At 38.6% G+C, this 20,283-nt stretch overlaps 1 protein-coding gene across 2 annotated transcripts in view; it reads right to left on the bottom strand.

Annotated features, from left to right (window-relative positions):
* Nucleotides 1-17,662, bottom strand: part of CDS2 (CDP-diacylglycerol synthase 2) — a 53,182-nt gene extending 35,520 nt beyond the window's left edge. For both annotated transcript variants that reach the window (XR_010910242.1, XM_060787096.2), the window contains exon 1: nt 17,481-17,662. Coding sequence is in view for 1 of the 2 variants with exons in the window: in XM_060787096.2 (XP_060643079.1) it covers nt 17,481-17,543 (63 nt within the window). In the remaining variant the exon portion in view is untranslated. The remainder of the gene's footprint in view (nt 1-17,480) is intronic.
* Between the last annotated feature and the right edge of the window lie 2,621 nt (nt 17,663-20,283).

Below are 20,283 nucleotides of genomic sequence, written 5' to 3'. Positions count from 1 at the left end.
ATACTGCCCACTACCCAAGTGAAGACTTTCATACGGGGACCATTTCATCCTAGATGTTCTACTTTCCCCCCAGATTGGACATCCCAGGGTTCCTTTCTCTCTCCATTGGTGTGGAATTTGCATGACCCCGCTCACTGCCTTTCCCTTAACCGTTTCCTATGACACACAGCATACAGGACTCAATCAACTGAACAAGAGGGTTTTTTTTGGGGGGGGGGGGGGAATTGACCTTGAGTTAGAGGAGTTGTAGATCACTTACATCCAGAGAGCACAGTAAACCCAACCAACGATGCATCTGGACCACACTGGCCATAGTTGGAATTTGCAGTACTTTCACTCACTTCCTGAGACCACTGTGATCCCCGTGAATGACAGACTTGGACCAAACTTGCCACATAGACCCCTCCCCATGACCCACTTTATGTCCTGGTGCGGTATGGGGAAGGATAGACCACCAATGATGGGATCTGCAGTACCTTCATCTACATCCAGAGACTACTGCGGCCCTCACAAATATCAGGTCTGGACCAAACTTGCTACACACTCTACATGATGCACTTTACATTCTGGTGAGTTTTGGGAGAGGACAGACCAGGGACGATGGGAATTGCAGTATCTTCACTCTCTTCCAGAAACCACTGCGACCCAAACGAATGAGGGACCTGGACAAAATATAGTTCACTCTGAATACACAGCACTCTGAACCCCAGCAATGGCAAATCTGGACCAAACATGGCACACACAACCCTGGTGACCAAGTGCACACACAGTAAGCATTTGGGGGAGGACTAACCCACTCATGTGGGAGTTGTAATTCACCCTGTACTCAGAAAACATTCTGAAGCCCTCAATGGTAGATATGGAACACACGTGGCACAGAACCTTAAAGACCAATAGAACATACTGGAGGGGTTGTGCAAAGGAGGATGACTCAACTGTGTGGGAGTTGTAGTTCAACCCTGAGAGGTGCACAATAACAATAATAAGAACAACAACAATAATATGGCCGCAGGGATGCCAGTTTAGTGTCTTTGGGAGGGTTAATTAATTAATATAAAATTAATTAGTTAATATAAAATTAATATAAAGGGAACGGCAGCGGATCCAGGCTTAAGTGTTGAAAATAAAAAAATAACAAATTTCCAACTCGAAAACATGGAAAAACTCTTGTCTAATAATCCCATTATTAGACAATCCCAAAAACACATACACATACGATTTAAAGGCAGAATTGGTCCATTTCTTATCTGATTCAGTGTGTCTCACGATGCAAGCGCCAACTCTGTGGACCTTTGGCACGTCTTGCACAACCGTGGACACGCTGGAAGCCTTGATTAAGGAGTGCAAAATGCACAGGCTGACCCTATTATTATAATCAATATTGAACCTGCTTTTGGAGTTTGGCGAGGCACATATATCATTGATTACTATTATTATATAACTGCATCTACAGTGTAGAATTAATGCAGTTTAGCACCACTTTAATCGCCTTTAACAAAGCTGTTATGGAACTTGTCCTTGCAAAACTACAACTCCCAGAATTGCACAGCCTTGAGCCATGGGTGTCAAAGTGCATTAATTCCACAGTGTGGATGTAGCCTTGGAGATGTGCTGTTGCTGGAAGGGATTCCCTGTACATGCTTTATTTATGTGATGGCACCATATAAATAAACCATGACGGTACTCATCATCATCAACATGTTCTGCATCCACCAAACTCTAAACCCCACACGGACGCTGGCCTTTGCTGCATTTGCTCCTGGCGATAAGCCATTGCAAATTATTATTATTATTCCCTGAAACACAGCAGACACTCTGCTGGCTGTTGTATTGGAAAACACGTCAGACACTTACCAAGTGTCTAGGACTGTATTATTATTATTATTATTATTATTATTATTAGAAACACAACAAGATGAGTCCACAGCAGACACTCTGCTGGCTGTTGTATTGGATCACACGTCGGACACTTCCCAAATGTCTAGGACTGTATTATTATTATTATTATTATTATTATTATTAGAAACACAACAAGATGAGTCCACAGCAGACACTCTGCTGGCTGTTGTATTGGATCACACGTCGGATACTTCCCAAGTGTCTAGGACTGTATTATTATTATTATTATTATTATTAGAAACACAACAAAATGAGTCCACAGCAGACACTCTGCTGGCTGTTGTATTGGATCACACATCGGATACTTCCCAAGTGTCTAGGACTGTATAATAATAATAATAATAATAATTATTATTATTATTATTATAAACACAACAAGATGAGTCCACAGCAGACACTCTGCTGGCTGTTGTATTGGATCACACGTTGGACACTTCCCAAGTGTCTAGGACTGCATAATAATAATAATAATAATAATAATTATTATTATTATTATTTGAAACACAAGATGAGTCCACAGCAGACACTCTGCTGGCTGTTGTATTGGATCACACGTCGGATACTTCCCAAATGTCTAGGACTGTATTATTATTATTATTATAATTAGAAACACAACAAGATGAGTCCACAGCAGACACTCTGCTGGTAGTTGTATTGGATCACACGTCGGACACTTCCCAATTGTCTAGGACTGTATTATTATTATTATTATTATTATTATTATTATTATTATTATTAGAAACACAACAAAATGAGTCCATAGCAGACAAGATCACTCTGCTGGCTGTTGTACTGGATCACATGTCGGACATTTCCCAAGTGTCTAGGACTGTGTGATGTATCGGTGAATAATGCGTGCAGATCCCAGAAAGGTGGCCTTCTGTAGCTGGCAGATGGTAAACTTGTCAGTGCAGATTGTGTTTAAGTGCAGGCCAGGTCTTTAGGCACTGCACCCAGTGTGCCGATCACCACTGGGACTACCTTGTGCCAGAGTCTTTGCAGTTTGATCTATTATTATTATGTTTATTTATTTCCTGTTTTTTCCCTCCATAAGCAGCCTGGGCAATGAACCCAACGTAAATTATTGTGTCGTCTCCCCTTTGTTTCTGTGCTTCTCCCTTGAGCCTCTTCCAGCAAAAGGAGGTCGTAGTCGCTTGGATTTTTGTTGACTCATGCCTGACTATGGCGTCCTTTTATTATCTGAGTGAATGGAAACCCATGATGTTTTCTAAGCCAAGCAAATCAGGCAGCCCGGAGGCTTTCTTTTAGAGTTATATTTAGATAGATAGCTAGATGATTTATAGAGAGATGGGACACATAGAAAGATATGAGAGAGAGAGACAGAGACAGAGAGAGAGAGAGAAATAAAAATAAAATGTTCATTTGTGGGATTAACATAACTCAAAAGCCACTGGATGAATTGACACCAAATTTGGACACAAGACACCTATCAGGCCAACGAGTGACCATCACTCATAAAAACACTGAAAAACACAGCAGAAGAGACTTAAAAAGCCAAAAAACAAAAAATATGTTACAACACATGCACAAAATTACATATGTACACAAACACATATATACACACATATACACAAATATATACAGAAATACACACACATATATGCACACACAAAACATACACAGAAAGAGGGAAGGAAGGAAGGAAGCAGAGAGAGAAAGAGGGAAAGAAGGGGGGAAGGAGAAAAGGAAAGAAAGCAAGGTAGAGAGGGAAGGAAGGAGAGAAGGAAATAAAAAAGTGAAAGAGGGAAGGAAGGAGAGAAGGAACCAAAGAGAGAAAGACGGAGGGAAGGAAGGAAGGAAAGGTAGAGAAGGAAGGAGAATAGGAAATAAAAAAAGAGAAGAACCAAAGAGAGAAAGACGGAGGGAGGGAAGGAGAGAAGGAAATAAAAAAGTGAAAGAGGGAAGGAAGGAGAGAAGGAACCAAAGAGAGAAAGAAGGAGGGAAGGAAGGAAAGGTAGAGAAGGAAGGAGAATAGGAAATAAAAAAAAGAGAAGAACCAAAGAGAGAAAGACGGAGGGAGGGAAGGAGAGAAGGAAATAAAAAAGTGAAAGAGGGAAGGAAGGAGAGAAGGAACCAAAGAGAGAAAGACGGAGGGAAAGAAGGAAGGAAAGGTAGAGAAGGAAGGAGAGGAGGAAATAAAAAAGAGAAGGAACGAAAGAGAGAAAGACAAAGGGAGGGAGGGAGGGAAGCAAGGAGAGAAGGAAATAAAAAAAGTGAAAGAGGAAGGAGAGAAAGAATGAAAGAGAGAAAAACGGAGAGAAGGAAGGAAGGAAAGAAACAAGGAAGGATGGAACCAAAGAGCAAAGGAAATAAGAAAAGAAATAGATAGAGAAGGAAGAAAAAAGAAGGGAAAGAAACAGAGGGAAGGAAGGAAAGAAGGAAGGGAAGGAATGAAGGAAGGAAGAAAGTAAGAAAGAGGGAGGGAGGGAGGTAAGTTTGGCCACAGCAACGCGTGGCGGGTACAGCTTTTAGATAAATAGATAGGACAGAACAGACAGGAAACACAGAATGGGTGGATAGACTGACAGATAGTAGATAGATGAGAGATAGGATAGATGATAGATGAAAGATTGATATATATATATATAGATTAGCTAAATAGATAGGACCGGGCTGTGGCGCAGCTAGTTAGTAGCCAGCTGCATTAAATCACTACTGACCAAGAGGTTATGAGTTCAAAGCCAACCCGGTAAGAGTGAGCTCCTGACCATTAATAGTCTAGCTTGCTGTTGACCGATGCAGCCCAAATTTAACTAATTTATTGTCTATGTGGTCTTCCTGATTTTTTCTTAATTGTCCACTCTTGTAACCTATATTGATATACTTTTCATTGATTGACAGATAGATAGTATGGAAAGATAGGATAAATAGATAGGACAGATGATAGATTAGCTAGATAGATAGGACAGGGCTGTGGCGCAGCTAGTTAGTAGCCAGCTGCATTAAATCACTACTTATATAGAGGTCATGAGTTTAAAGCCAACCTACGTTGGTGTGAGCCCATGACCTTTAATAATCTAGCTTGCTGTTGACCAATGCAGCCCGAAAGACAGTTGCAACTGTCTAGTAGGAAATTTAGGTACCGCTTTATGCAGAGCGAATGTAACTAATTTACAACACCATAAAACCTTCCAGCAGTGTGCATAAGAATGAGGAAGTATTCCATCAAGGACTCGGTGTCACAAGTAGATGGTGAAGCGGCAGCTCCCCCTGTGGCCAGAATCAAGCATAGCCTCATGAAGTCGGAAAGCTGGAATGTTAAATTGCCTCTGTGTCTGACTATATATGTGGCATGTCTAACTGGCATTGAATGTTTGCCATGTATATGTGCATTTTAATCCACTCTGAGTCCCTTGCGGGGTGAGAAGGGCAGAATATAAATACTATAAATAAATAAATGATGTATAGATGGGATACATAGAAAAACAGACAGACAGGACAGAGGGATAGGGTAGGATGGATGGGTACGTGGATGGATAACTTGACAGGATGGATGGGGGGGAGGGGGGGAGGGATGGATGGATGGATAGAGATCGTTAGATAGATGGGACAGACATGATAGATGGATAGGATAGATAGAATGGATGGATGGATAGGTAGGTAGGTATCTTGGATGGATGGATGGATGGATGGATAGATATAGATAGATAGATAGATAGATAGATGTATAGCAATGGTTCCCACCATTTGGTCCTCCAGTTGTTTTGGACTTCAACTCCCAGAAATCGCAACCAGTTTACCAGATGTTAGGAATTGTAGGAACTTATTTATATAAGAAGTCCAAAACACCTGGGAGCCCAAAGGTTGGCAACCACTGATGGATGGATGGATGGATAGGATAATAATAATAATAATAATAATAATAATAATAATAATAAACTTTATTTGTACCCCGCCACCATCGGGGTGGCTTACATGAGGCCAAGCCCAAACAACATATTACAATAAGATAAAATACAAATTACAATAAAATAAACAACATCACATTAACGTAGGATGGTTAGATAGATGGATGGACACATAGAGAGAGGAGATAGGATGGATAGACAGATGGTATATAGACAGATGAATAGATAGATGAGTAGATAGATGGAGATAGATGGCAAGCTGTTTAACCTCAGTAGACTGAAAGCCAAAACCAAAGTTCCAACAACATCTGTTATAGATCTCCAGTATGCTGATGACAATGTCGTCTGTGCGCATACAGAAGAAGATCTACAAGCCACTCTAAACACCTTCGCAGAAGTATACACGAAGCTGAACATAGCTGAGCCTGGTGGTGCAAGCGGACAAATGTCAACGTGCTGGAAGAAGCAAAGACCACCAGCATTGAAGCGATAGTCCTCCGCCATCAATTCCGCTGGACTGACCACGTTGTCCGGATGCCCGACCACCGTCTCCCAAAGCAGTTGCTTTACTCCGAACTCAAGAACGGAAAACTGAATGTTGGTGGGCAGGAAAAGAGATTTAAAGATGGGCTCAAAGCCAACCTTAAGAACTCTGGCATAGACACTGAGAACTGGGAAGTCCTGGTCCTTGAGCGCTCCAGCTGGAGGTCAGCAGTGACCAGCAGTGCTGTAGAATTTGAAGAGGCACGAGTGGAGGGTGAAAGAGAGAAACGTGCCAGGAGGAAGGCGCATCAAGCCAACCTTGACTGGGACCGCCTTCCACCTGGAAACCAATGCCCACACTGCGGAAGAAGATGCAGAGCAAGAATAGGGCTCCACAGCCACATGCGGACCCACAAGGAAACCCATAATGGAAGACCATCTTACTCGTCCAACGAGGGATCACCTAAGTAAGTAAGTAAGGTAAATCAAGTAGTTCTTTGAAGGATCTAATGAATATTTACTATCCAGTGTAACTGGAATATCCTTGGTTAGCCTCAATTATAGTAGACACATTGAATTAACTGTTGAATATTGAATCAACATATATCTAAACCCACTTTACTCAGTTCCACTTTAGTGAGAACTAAGGACAGGATTTAGGCCCATGTGTGAAGATGGGTAGATAGATGGGAGATGGATAGATGGAGACAGTATGACTTTATATTTTATTGATTTGTTTAGTTTTTATTATATGTTATGTTTTTTATTTGTAATTATGGCATTGTAAGCATTGGATTTTGTCCTGTTAACTGCCTTGAGTCGCCTATGGGCTGAGAAAGGCGGTACACAAATACAGTAAATAAATAAACAAACAAATAAACACAAAGATAGACAGATAGAATAGATGATAGATGAAAGACAGATTATAAGTGTGGAAAGACAGGATAGATAGATAGGTATTTTAATTGGTTTTATTATTTCTTGAATTTTACTTATGTTAAATGTTTTAATTGTTTTTATGTTATTGTGGGCATCAAATTGTGCTGTTTGTAAACCGCCCTGAGTTGCCCTTAGGCTGAGAATGGCGGTATATCAATATGACAATAAATAAATATAAATAAATAGAGAGATAGAGAGACAGAATGGGACAGACAGGCAAATACACGCACATTTATACATGGCTACACACACACACTTCCAAGCAGGGACAGAAACGCAATACCCTAAAAGGAAAAGCATTTCCTCCGAATGAAGAGCTGGTTGTACAAAAAGAAAAGAAAGACAAACGACAAAATCTGGATCAAGCGAAGAAACTGCAAAGGGCAGGCATGAGATTCCATACTATGGAGTCTTGGGATTTGCAGCTTCCCAAGGCCAAAGGCTGCCACCTGCACGACAGAACGCACTTGAATAATAATGGCAGTTTCCAACATATAAGGCAAAACATTCAATTGCCAGGTGAACAATGCTTTGGCACCCTGGGAGCTATAGTTTTACAAGGTCATGAGCTGCCTCTAGAAAAGGGTGCCAAGATACAACTCCCAGCATCAAGCCATGACCATTAAAGTGGTGCCAAATATGCATTCATAGTATAATGGCGATGCAAACAAAGAAGGCCTTGCACAAGGTTTTATCACTATTGGGATGGAGAACAACCCTAGAGCAAAGCAATAGTGACTCCAAATATTTGCAAAAATAAAGGCAACTGCTGTGCATTGTGCAAGCTGCCCTTTCTGCCATTTTCATAGCTGTGCATACATTGCAACGGCATCTACGCACTAAAATACTGGGCGCATTAAGTCAACTTCCTGCAAACACAAAGTGAAAACAAGCTTCTTAAGTAATGACTCAAAAGCGATAGGAAGTGTCTCAAAAGCACAGCAGGGAGAGAGCTAAGCAACATTTCTATCTTTCTATCTGTGAGAGAAGCAGGAAACACATATATGCACAATCTCCATCTAAGAGACGATTTGGAAGGTTTTACTCCAAGCAAAAAGGCAGAAGGGGCATCTACACTGTAGAATTAACACACTTTAGCTGCCATATCTCAATACTACGTAATTCCTTGGAGTTCGGCATTCCTTGGCAGAGGAGGCTCGAGAATTTGCAAAACTACAACTCTCGGGGTTCTTATAGTCTTGAGGAATTGCAGTTAAAGTGGTGTCAAACTGTGTTAATTTCACAGTGTAGACATATCCTTGGATTTTTCCTGGTTTAAAATCCATGTTGGTTTCAAACTATCCCATGCTGCTGAGTTTCCGCCTGTGTCTGCAAAAGGCTGGTCTCAGTTTGGTTTAAACCCGGCTAATTTTAGTCCGTCCCAAAGCAGATTAAAAGGGCTGAACCCTAGTTAAGCCAATTTTAGAGCAAAAGACGGCCGTTAAAACCTTGCACCAATGCAATGGTTGTGGTGAAGGCAACACTAGGCGCCTTTGCTTTGAGCCATATTATTATTGGGATAATAATAATAATAATAATAATAATAATATATTTATTTATTTATCGTGTCAGGAGCAAACCAAACAGTTGTACTGCATTTTTAACAAACAAACAAAACACAAAGTTTGCAAGCTTGGTAGTTAATAATAATAATAATAATAATAATAAGGATGTTGATTTGCATTGGGAAAAAAGGAGGTCAGAAAAGAGTCACATCCCATTTGACACTCAAGGATATAAAATCTGCTTTAAGAGAAAATGACATCCGGATGGGACAATCAAAGGGTGCGTCTACACTGTCGAATTAATGCACTTTGACACCACTTTAAGCACCATATCTCAATGCTATGGCATCCTAGGAGTTGTAGTTTATGAGTACTTCTGCCTAATAATAACAATCATCATCATCATCATAAGACATACTGCTGGCATAATAAACCGAACGCTGGCAGAACTGGACAATCTGGACAGAAAAACAAGAAAACTCATGACCATTCATAATTCATTACATCCTCGCAGTGATGTTGCCTAGAAGGTCTGGTGGCAGAGGACTTTGACAAGTAAAACAAGCAGTCGAAGAAGAAAAACATGCCCTGGCAGAATATGTCAAGGAAAGCCAAGAACCTTCTTTAATTGAAGTCAGTAATCGGAAACTTCTCAAAGCACAGCAGACAGAGAGTCAGTACAAGAAAACTGCACTACAAACCAGAGCTGACGGCTGGCACAACAAAGCCTTGCATGACAAAATTGAAGGAAAAGTTGACAAGAAGACCTGGTGATGGCTCACAAATGGAACCCTGGAGAAGGAGACAGAAGACCCGATTCTTGCAGCCCAGGAGCAAGCCATCAGAACCAATGCAATTAAGGCTAGGATCGAAAAATCAGCGGATGACCCAAAATGCAGATTGTGCAAGGAAGCAGGTGAAACCATGGATCATATCCTCAGCTGCTGCAAGAAAATTGCACAAACGGACTACAAACAAAGACAGAACTCTGTGGCCAAAATGATTCACTGGAACTTACATCACAAGTACCACAAGACTTGTGATTTTATGATACGAAATCCAAAACATATATCTCGTCTGCTGTGACATACTGTGTTTTTGTGTCAAAATAATAATAATAATGGGTTGTTGTAGGTTTTTCCGGGCTATATGGCCATGTTCTGGAGGCAATTTTTCTCTTGACGTTTTGCCTGCATCTATGGCAAGCATAATAATAATAATAATAATAATAGGAAGCAGATGAAATAATAGATCACATGCTCAGCTGCTGCAAGAAGATCGCGCACAGACTACAAGCAGGGGCATAACACTGTTGCTCAGATGATCCATTGGAACTTGTGCCACAACTTGTGAACTTGTGACACGATATGAGGATTTAAAGACTGAACTGCAAAGACTCTGGCACAAGCCAGTCAAGGTGGTCCCAGTGGTGATCGGTACACTGGGTGCAGTGCCTAAAGACCTTGGTCTGCACTTAAACACAATCAGCGCTGACAAAATTACCATCTGCCAGCTGCAAAAGGCCACCTTACTGGGATATGCACACATTATTTGCCGATACATCACACAGTTCTAGACACTTGGGAAGTGTCCAAAGTGTGATCCAATTCAACAGCCAGCAGAGTGTCTGCTATGGACTCATCTTGTTGTGTTTCAAATAATAATAATAATAATAATAATAATAATAATAGGCTATCCCTAATATGGCAAACTTTTCAGGTCGCAGTATTGTTATTTCTGGTCATAGTTCACAATTGTTTTGTTTTTATAATATCCTAATGATGCTTCTATATTTTCCCCAGAATATTTTCTTGCAATTTCGGGCACCAGGCTACGGATCTCAAAGTGAGTTGCTTTTAAAATCCAAACACAAAAGTCTTATTTGCATTCCCTTTTCTTATTTTTTTTTCTAAGTTCTAGCGTATCAGGGAAATGTCACATTTGCACTACAACACTGCAACGAGAAAACTGACAACATCAATAAAGAATTTGCCCTTCAAACTACAAGATAACTTCACCAAACAGCAGACCGGTGTAAACAATAACTTTGCAAAGCCATAACAACAGCTTTGCAAATCCATAACAACTTTGCAAATCCATAACAACAACTAATGCAAACCCAGAAAAATACTATCATCAGATCTGATCAGAGGTTTGCCCTTGCTTCCCTCTAAGGCTGAGAGAGCGTCACCCAATGGATTTCTGTAGCCAAGTGGATATTTGAACCCAGGTCTTAGAATCATAGAATCAGAGACCTCATGGGCCATCCAGTCCAACCCCCTGCCAAGAAGCAGGAATATTGCATTCAAATCACCCCTGACAGATGGCCATCCAGCCTCTGCTTAAAAGCTTCCAAAGAAGGAGCCTCCACCACACTCCGGGGCAGAGAGTTCCACTGCTGAACGGCTCTCTCGGCTCTCTCTTCATCATCATAATCCTATGCTCAGGCCACTCCATCATGCTCAATACTTGCCATATACAGAATCAGAAGGAACTGTTATGGAAGATATTTCTTGGCTGATGCATTGTTTGCTTTGAGTTATTTCGGGGGAAGCCTTGCCCTTTAAAGGCTGGATTTTTCACAGGAGGGCAGAAAGTCATAGTTGAGACTCCAAGTTAATTCATGGACAAATAATAATAATAATAATAATAAGTATAGATAGCTAAAGAAGTAATAATATTAATAATAATAGTAATAATAATGTCATGTACAGAGAACTATAACTTATGCTAGATACTCTGATCATAGGAATTGACTGGTTTTAAACGGTGTTTACATGTATACTGCTTTTGTGGGCTAAATAGTCTTTTAGACTGTTTATTTATTTGTGTTTACAATATTGTACCATTTTATTTTAAATAATTGTTTTGTTATTGTTGTCTGTTATTTCATTTGCTGTTTTGTTGTAATCTGCCCTGAATCCCTTCGGGGAGAGGGAGCGGGATATAAATCAAGATTATTATTATTATTATTATTATTAAGAGCTGGAGATGTAAGAAGAAGAAGAAAGTCAAGTTAGCTTCAGTTAGCCTCAGAATAATAATAATAATAATAATAATAATAATAATAATAATGTCAAGAACAGATAGCTGGAGAAGCAATGATAATAATGAACAGCATGAATAGCTGGAATAACAACAACAATGTCAAGAATAGTAGTCTGGGTGGTAATAATAATAATGTAAAGTATGGATAGATGGAGAAATATTATTATTATTATTATTATTATTATTATTATTAAGAGCTGGAGATGTAAGAAGAAGAAGAAGAAAGTCAAGTATAGATAGCTTCAGTTAGATGCAGAATAATAATAATAATAATAATAATAATAATAATGTCAAGAACAGATAGCTGGAGAAGCAATGATAATAATAATGAACAGCATGGATAGCTGGAATAACAACAACAACAACAACAACAAAGTCAAGAATAGAAGATTGGGTGATAATAATAAGAATGTAAAATATGGATAGATGGAGAATTATTATTATTATTATTATTATTATGAGCTGGAGATGTAAGAAGAAGAAGAAGAAAGTCAAGTATAGATAGCTTCAGTTAGCTGCAGAATAATAATAATAATAATAATAATGTCAAGAACAGATAGCTGGAGAAGCAATGATAATAATAATGAACAGCATGGATAGCTGGAATAACAACAACAATAAAGTCAAGAATAGAAGATTGGGTGATAATAATAATAATAATAATAATAATGTAAAGTATGGATAGATGGAGAAATATTATTATTATTATTATTATTATTATTATTATTAAGAGCTGGAGATGTAAGAAGAAGAAGAAAGTCAAGTATAGATAGCTTCAGTTAGCTGCATAATAATAATAATGTCAAGAACAGATAGCCGAAGAAGCAATGATAATAATAATGAACAGCATGGATAGCTAGAATAACAACAACAACAACAATAAAGTCAAGAATAGAAGATTGGGTGATAATAACAATAATAATAATGTAAAGTATGGATAGATGGAGAAATAATAATAATAATAATAATAATAATAATAATAATAAAAGTATAGATTGCTGGAGAAATAATAATAATAATAATAATAATAATAAAGTAAAGAATAGATAGTAGGGTGGTAATAATAATAATTTTAAGTATGAATAGATGAAGAAATAATAATAACAAAATAGTAAAGTAAAGAATAGATAGCTGGATGATGATAATAACAGTGTCAAGTATAGACAGATGGAGAAATCATCATAATCATATCAAATATAGATTGCTGGGGAAATAATAATAATAATCTATACACATAATAAAAGTGAAAATGTATATGTGTGTATTCACAAACTTTGCTTTTAAGGAAGGGACATCATCCTGCTATAGCGCCTTTTCCAATGGTTTCCAATGAATATCTTATCTTCGAGTCTCAACCCATTCAGCATAGTTTGTAACACAAAAACCAAGTTTGTGGAGTAGAACAACTACTTTCAAAGTAAGGGCCGCACAATTAAACAGGAAATTACACTTTCAAACCAGGAACAGAAAAAAAATCCTACTTTTGTTACATACGGAATTGAAATCTATACACATAGTACCTTCATCCACATCCAGAGACTGCGACCCCCACAAATGATGGGCCTGGACCAAACTTGCCACACAGATTCTCCATGATGTACTTTACATCCTGGTGCATTTTGGGGGATGGACCAGGAATGATGGAAATTGCAGTATCTTCACTCACTTCCAGAATCCACTACGACCTGAACGAATTATGCACTGGACCAAATCTGAGACACAGACTCCCAATGACGCACTTTCTGTCCTGGTGAGGGTTGGAGGAGGATGGACCACAGAAGATGGGATTTGCAGTACCGTCACCCACTTCCACTGCGACCCTCACAAATGATGGGCCTGGACCAAACTTGGGGCACAAAACCCCCATGACCAACAGAACATACTGGAGGGGTTTTAAGAATTGACCAACCCGCATGGGAATTGTAGTTCACCTTGCATCCAGGGCACTCTGAACCCCACCAATGATGGATCTGGACCACTCATGGTACACAGGACCCTGATGACCAACTGAACATACTGGAGGTGTTTGTGGGGGGAACTGACCCACCTGAGTGGGAATTGTAGTTCACCTGCACCCAGAGCACTCTGAACACCCCCAATGACGGACCCAACATGCCCAACTGTGAATACAGGCAGAGTTTGGAGGTGATTGCTCTGGGAATCAGAGAGTTGTAGTTCTTCTGCATCCACCGACAATGGACTGGGATCAAACATGGCACAAAGAAGCCCCATGACCAACTGAACACACTGCATGGCTTTGTGGGAACGGATCTTGATTTTTGGAGTTGTAGCTCACCCTTATCCAGAGAGCACTGAACCCAGACGACGTCAGATTTGGCCTACACTTGGCACACGGACCCAACATGGGCAGCTGTGCATACAGTTCTGGTTTGGAGAGGATGAGTGCACGATTCTGGGAATTGTAGTTCACCCACATCATTATGTATTTTCGAATGGGAGTATTCATTAAAAAAAAGAAATCAAGTTGGCTTTTTTCTTATAAATAGTGTTACTAATTAATGAAATGATATGACCTAACTCCCCCAGTAATAATAATAACAATAATAATAGTAATAATAATATCCACCACAAGGTCTTTAGCCTTCTTTTACCAAAGGTGCAAGTGGCTCACCAAACTACAGCTTCCAGGACCCATAGCACCGAGCCATGGCAGCTAAAGTGGTGTGTGCGCACACACACACACACACAAATATATAAGCTAAAATGGTATCACGCTGCATTATCTCAACAGTTTGGATGCACCCCGGGTGGCCCTTGCTTCAAAGACTCTCTGTGTTTTCTGGCTGGTGAAGCTGCAGCAAAGAAGGCCAATGCAATCTAGGCCTGCATCAATAAGAACAATAATTTCCAAACTATAGTTCCATTATAATAGGCCACAGTCGACTTCGATTGACCTTTAGAAGGAATGCCTGGAGAATAAAAGTAGATGGCCAATGGAAGCATCTTTCGGAGCGGCCCTCTTTCTTTTGACACTTGAAAATAGCTTTTATGTGATTTTGAGTCCTTGCTTTTTAACAATTAAATCTTTAGTTCTATTTTAACACATTTTAAATTGCATTGTTTTTAATGTCAAAAGAGATCGTTTAAGAGAGGAAAGCAGGAATATTAATAACAACGAGAATAATAATGACAGTAAGACACATAGCCTGGGTTGTCGGAGTCTCATTTAAGAGAGCAAAGTGGGAAATAAATATAATAATAATAATAATAATAATAATAATAATAATGTTGAACACTGCTGGAAATGGGCAATGGATCGTCTAGGATGCTAATTTGGATTCCCCGAGTCCCCTTGGGGAGATGGTGGTGGGGTATAAATAAATTTGTTTATTATTATTATTATTATTATTATTATTCCTTAAAATAAAAGAGTCAATTTTTTGGAAGAGGCTGTTTGTTATTATTATTACAATTATTATTCTGCTTCCCTCTCTGGATCAAGACCCAAAGCAGCTATATGGTTCAATGTATTGGCAAAGGCTTTCATGGCCAAAATCACTGGGTTGTTGTAGGTTTTTTTGGGCTACATGGCCATGTTCTAGCAGCATTATCTCCTGACGTTTCGCCTGCATCTATGGCAAGCATCCTCAGATGTTATGAGACCTCAAAACCTCTGAGGATGCCTGCCATAGATGTGGGCGAAATCTCAGGAGAGAATGCTTCTGGAACATGGCCACATAGCCCGGAAAACTCACAGCAACCCAATAATAATAATTCACATGGCCAGAGCTGCTCCGATTCCCGTTTAAGACTGGAAATCAGGATATAAACAAACATAATAATCATAATGTTAAGTATTGATAGCTGGAGAAATAATAGTAATAATAATAATTCATTTGGAAGAGGCCAAAAGGGCTGTTATTAAGAGAGGAAAGTGGGATATAATAATAATAACAATAATAATAAGACATCAGGGTATAATAACAATAATAATTGCCTGAGTTGCTCTGATTCTCGTTTAAGAGAGGAAATCGGGATATAAATAAACATAATAATAATGTCAAGCATTGATAGCTGGAGAAATAATGATAGTAGTAATAATAATAATAATAATACATCAGGGTATAATAATAAAAATTGCCTGGGTTGCTCTGATTCTCGTTTAAGAGAGGAAATCGGGATATAAATAAACATAATAATGGGTTGTTGTAGGTTTTTTCGGGCTGTATGGCCATGGTCTAGAGGCATTCTCTCCTGACGTTTCCCCTGCACTTTGGGAAGCATCCACTACCTCTGAGGATGCTTACCAAAGTGCAGGCAAAACGTCAGGAGAGAATGCCTCTAGACCAAGGCCATACAGCCCGAAAAAACCTACAACAACCCAGTGATTGCGGCCATGAAAGCCTTCGACAAAACATAATAATAATAATGTCAAGTATTGATAGCTGGAGAAATAATGGTAATAATAATTATTATTCATTTGGAAGAGGCCAAAATGGTTGTTATTATGACAGGAAAGTGGGATATAATAATAATAATAATAATAATAATAATAATAATAATAATGTCAAGTATTGATAGCTGGAGAAATAATGGTAATAATAATAATAATTCATTTGGAAGAGGCCAAAATTGCTGTTATTATGAGAGAAAAGTGGGATATAATAATAATAATAATAATGTCAAGTATTGATAGCTGGAGAAATAATGGTAATAATAATAATAATAATTCATTTGGAAGAGGCCAAAATGGTTGCTATTAAGAGAAGAAAGTGGGATATAATAATAATAATAATAATAATAATAATACATCAGGGTATAATAACAATAAAAATTGCCGGTGTTGCTCTGATTCTCGTTTAAGAGAGGAAATCGGGATATAAATAAACATAATAATGGGTTGTTGTAGGTTTTTTCAGGAGGCATTCTCTCCTGACGTTTCGTCTCCACTTTGGCAAGCATCCACAACCTCTGAGGATGCTTGCCAAAGTGCAGGCGAAACGTCAGGAGAGAATGCCTCTAGACCATGGCCATACAGCCCGAAAAAACCTACAACAACCTAGTGATTCCGGCCATGAAAGCCTTCGACAAAACATGATGATAATAATAATAATAATAATAATAATAATAATAATAATGTCAAGTATTGATAGCTGGAGAAATAATGGTTATAATAATAATAATTCATTTGGAAGAGGCCAAAATTGCTGTTATTATGAGAGGAAAGTGGGATATAATAATAATAATAATAATAATAACAACAACAACAACAACAAGACACCAGGGTATAATAACAATAATAATTGCCCGGGTTGCTTTGATTCTCGTTTAAGAGGAAATCAGGATAAATCATGAAAGGCTTCGACAACACAATCAGGATATAAGTAAGTATAATTAACATAATTACAACAATAATAATATAAATAAATATAATTAACATAATTACAATAATAATAATAATGGATAGAGGTCATTTCGGATGTTGCAAAAGGGCCACAGGAAAGAGGCAAAGATTAGGATGAGGAAGGAAGGATGGAAGGAAGGGCATCGCCCAATCATCTTCATGGCGACACGCGTCATCAGTTACACACGTGCAAAGATGCGTGTTTTCCCTTTCCCGAAGCCTTAAGCAACCGTTGGGCCGCTGAATTGATGCTATGTTAATGCACAACCCAACGGCCGCCTAGGATCCCGTGCAAAGTTGACCCGCGTCTTCATGCACGTGTGAACGCGCTGACACGTGTCTGTTTACAAACAAAAAAAAATTCTCCTTTACCTTCCCCTCGGAGTCCTGCTGCCCGTCGGCATCTCGGCCCGCTCTCTGCCTCAGCTCGCTCATTTGGGGCTTGCTTCCGAAGCTGCTGCTGCTGCAAAGGCGATGCACGGTTTGCAAAAGCGAAGCAAAGCAACAAGCAGCGCGAGACAGCCAGCTAGCGGGCCAGGCCCGGGAATTAAGGCGGGGCTAAGGCGGCCCGGCCAATAGGAAGCCGAGGACTGCGGTGGGCGGGGCCTAGCTGCTTCCTTCTCCCTAGAGCACAGGGAGAGATAGAACATTGCAGCAGGAGGCGCTCCTAATGCGCAGCTTCCTGGTCTAGTTTGACATTCGGAATTATTACATTAGTACATCATAATATTATTATATTTGTATATTAGTATGTAATAATATTATATTACTATCTAATAAATATGTTTATTTTAGTTTATCATAACTATATTATTATATATTAATATAATATGCAGTTTCTCAAGATGCTCCTGACATTAAAATGAACAAAAATATATAATATTAATAAAATATTCTATATTAATATAATAGATTATATTATTACATTAGTACCTAATAATAGTATTTAATAATAAGTTTATTTTAGTACATCATAAATATATGATTATTATATATTATAATAATATCAATATATTATATTATTAATATCTAGTATTATATTAGTGTATTATAATATATTGGAGCCCCCGGTGGCGCAGTCGGTTAAAGCACTGAGCTGCTGAGCTTGTTGATCGAAAAGTCGCAGGTTCGATTCTGGGGAGCGGCGTGAGCTTCCGCTGTCAGCCCTAGCTTCTGCCAACCTAGCAGTTCGAAAACATGCAAATGTGAGTAGATCAATAGGTACCGCTCCGGCGGGAAGGTAATGGCGCTCCATGCAGTCATGCCAGCCACATGACCATGGAGGTGTCTACGGACAACGCCGGCTCTTCGGCTTAGAAATTGAGATGAGCACCACACCCCAGAGTCAGACATGACTGGACTTAATGTCAGGTGACAACCTTTACCTTTACCTTTACCTATTATAATATATTAGTATATAATGTTTATTTTAGCCAATACCTATATTATTATATAATATATTAATACACAGTACTAATGGCATGTTTATATATAATATTGCATTAGTAAATAAAATATTGTATTGATATATATTATTACTATATATATATATTATTTATAACATTTATATTATATATTATATTTATATTATATATATAGATAATATATTTTACAAACATAGAATAATAGTATATATTTTATTATAATATATATACAATTATAATAGTATATATTTTATTTTAGGATATAACATATTCGTATATAATAATAACATTATTATATTAGTATATAGTATCATTTTAATATATAATAATATGTTTATTTTAGTATATAATAACCATATTGTAATATTATATAACAGCATAGTAATTTATATAACTAATATATTAGTGTATACCATTATTGTATTAGTAAATAATATTGCATTGGTATATATTTTACTATACAACATATATTATAGTATATAATATAATATTAATATAATATTTTACTATACAATAATAGCATTATTATGTTAGTATAAATTATTATATTAGAACATAATATGTTTATTTTAATATACAATAGCTATATCATTATATAATATATTAATTTATAATGCAAATGTATTAGTATATAATAATTTCATAATAAAGGGTAAAAAGGTAAAGGTTTTCCCCCGACATTAAGTCCAGTCATGTCCGACTCTAGGACTCTGGTGCTCATCTCCATTTCTAAGCTGAAGAGCCAGCGTTGTCCGTAGACACCTCCAAGGCCATGTGGCCACTGGCATGACTGCATGGAGCGCCGTTACCTTCCCGCTCGAGCGGTACTTATTGATCCACTCACATTTGCATGTTTTCAAACGGCTAGGTTGGCAGAAGCTGGGGCTAACAGTGGGAGCTCACCCCACTCCCCGTATTCGAACCTGCAACCTTTCGATCAGCAAGTTCAGCAGCTCAGCTCTTTAACCTACTGCACCACCAGGGGCTCCATTATCATATTAGTAAAATTATCGTATTAGTAAATAATAATATTATATTGGTACATATTATTTCTATATAACATTATATAATAATATATTAAATAATATTCATGCCGGCCACATGACCTTGGAGGTGTCTATGGACAACACTGGCTCTTTGGCTTAGAAATGGAGATGAGCAGCAGAGTCCCACGACTGGACTTAAGGTCAGGAGAAAACCTTTAACCTAATAATATTACTGGTAAATAATATTTTATATTAGTATATAATATTATTTTATTAGCATTTAATAATATTATTATAGTTATTGGCACTGAATCCGACTCAACTGACTCGTCCAGTATCAAATCCCCCCTTCCTGGTCATAGTACTAGAGAAGGTGGTGGCCTCTCCGCTCCAAAGCTTCTTGGATGAAACCGATGATCTGGATTCATCTCAATCTGATTTCAGACCCGACTTCACAATTGAGACGGCACTGGTCACCTTGATGATCTACGAAGAGAGCTTGACAGGGGGAGTGTGTCCCTGCTGGTTCTCCTGGACCTCTCAGCAACTTTCAATACCATCGACCATGGTCTCCTGGGCCACCTCTCCAGGATTGGGCTTGGAGGCACTGTTCTGCAGTGGCTCCGGTCCTTTCTGGAGGGCTGCACCCAGATGGTGGAGCTGGGGGACCCCTGTTCGACTCCCTGGCCGGTGGCCTGTGGGGTCCCCCAGAGCTCAATTCTGTCCCCCTGTTGTTTAACATTTACATGAAACCACTGGGAAAGA

This window comes from Anolis sagrei, chromosome 7, assembly GCF_037176765.1.
Source record: "Anolis sagrei isolate rAnoSag1 chromosome 7, rAnoSag1.mat, whole genome shotgun sequence".
Lineage (NCBI taxonomy): Eukaryota > Metazoa > Chordata > Lepidosauria > Squamata > Dactyloidae > Anolis > Anolis sagrei.
The sequence above is the reverse complement of the archived record's forward strand: the minus strand, read 5'-3'. Positions and strand labels throughout refer to the sequence as shown.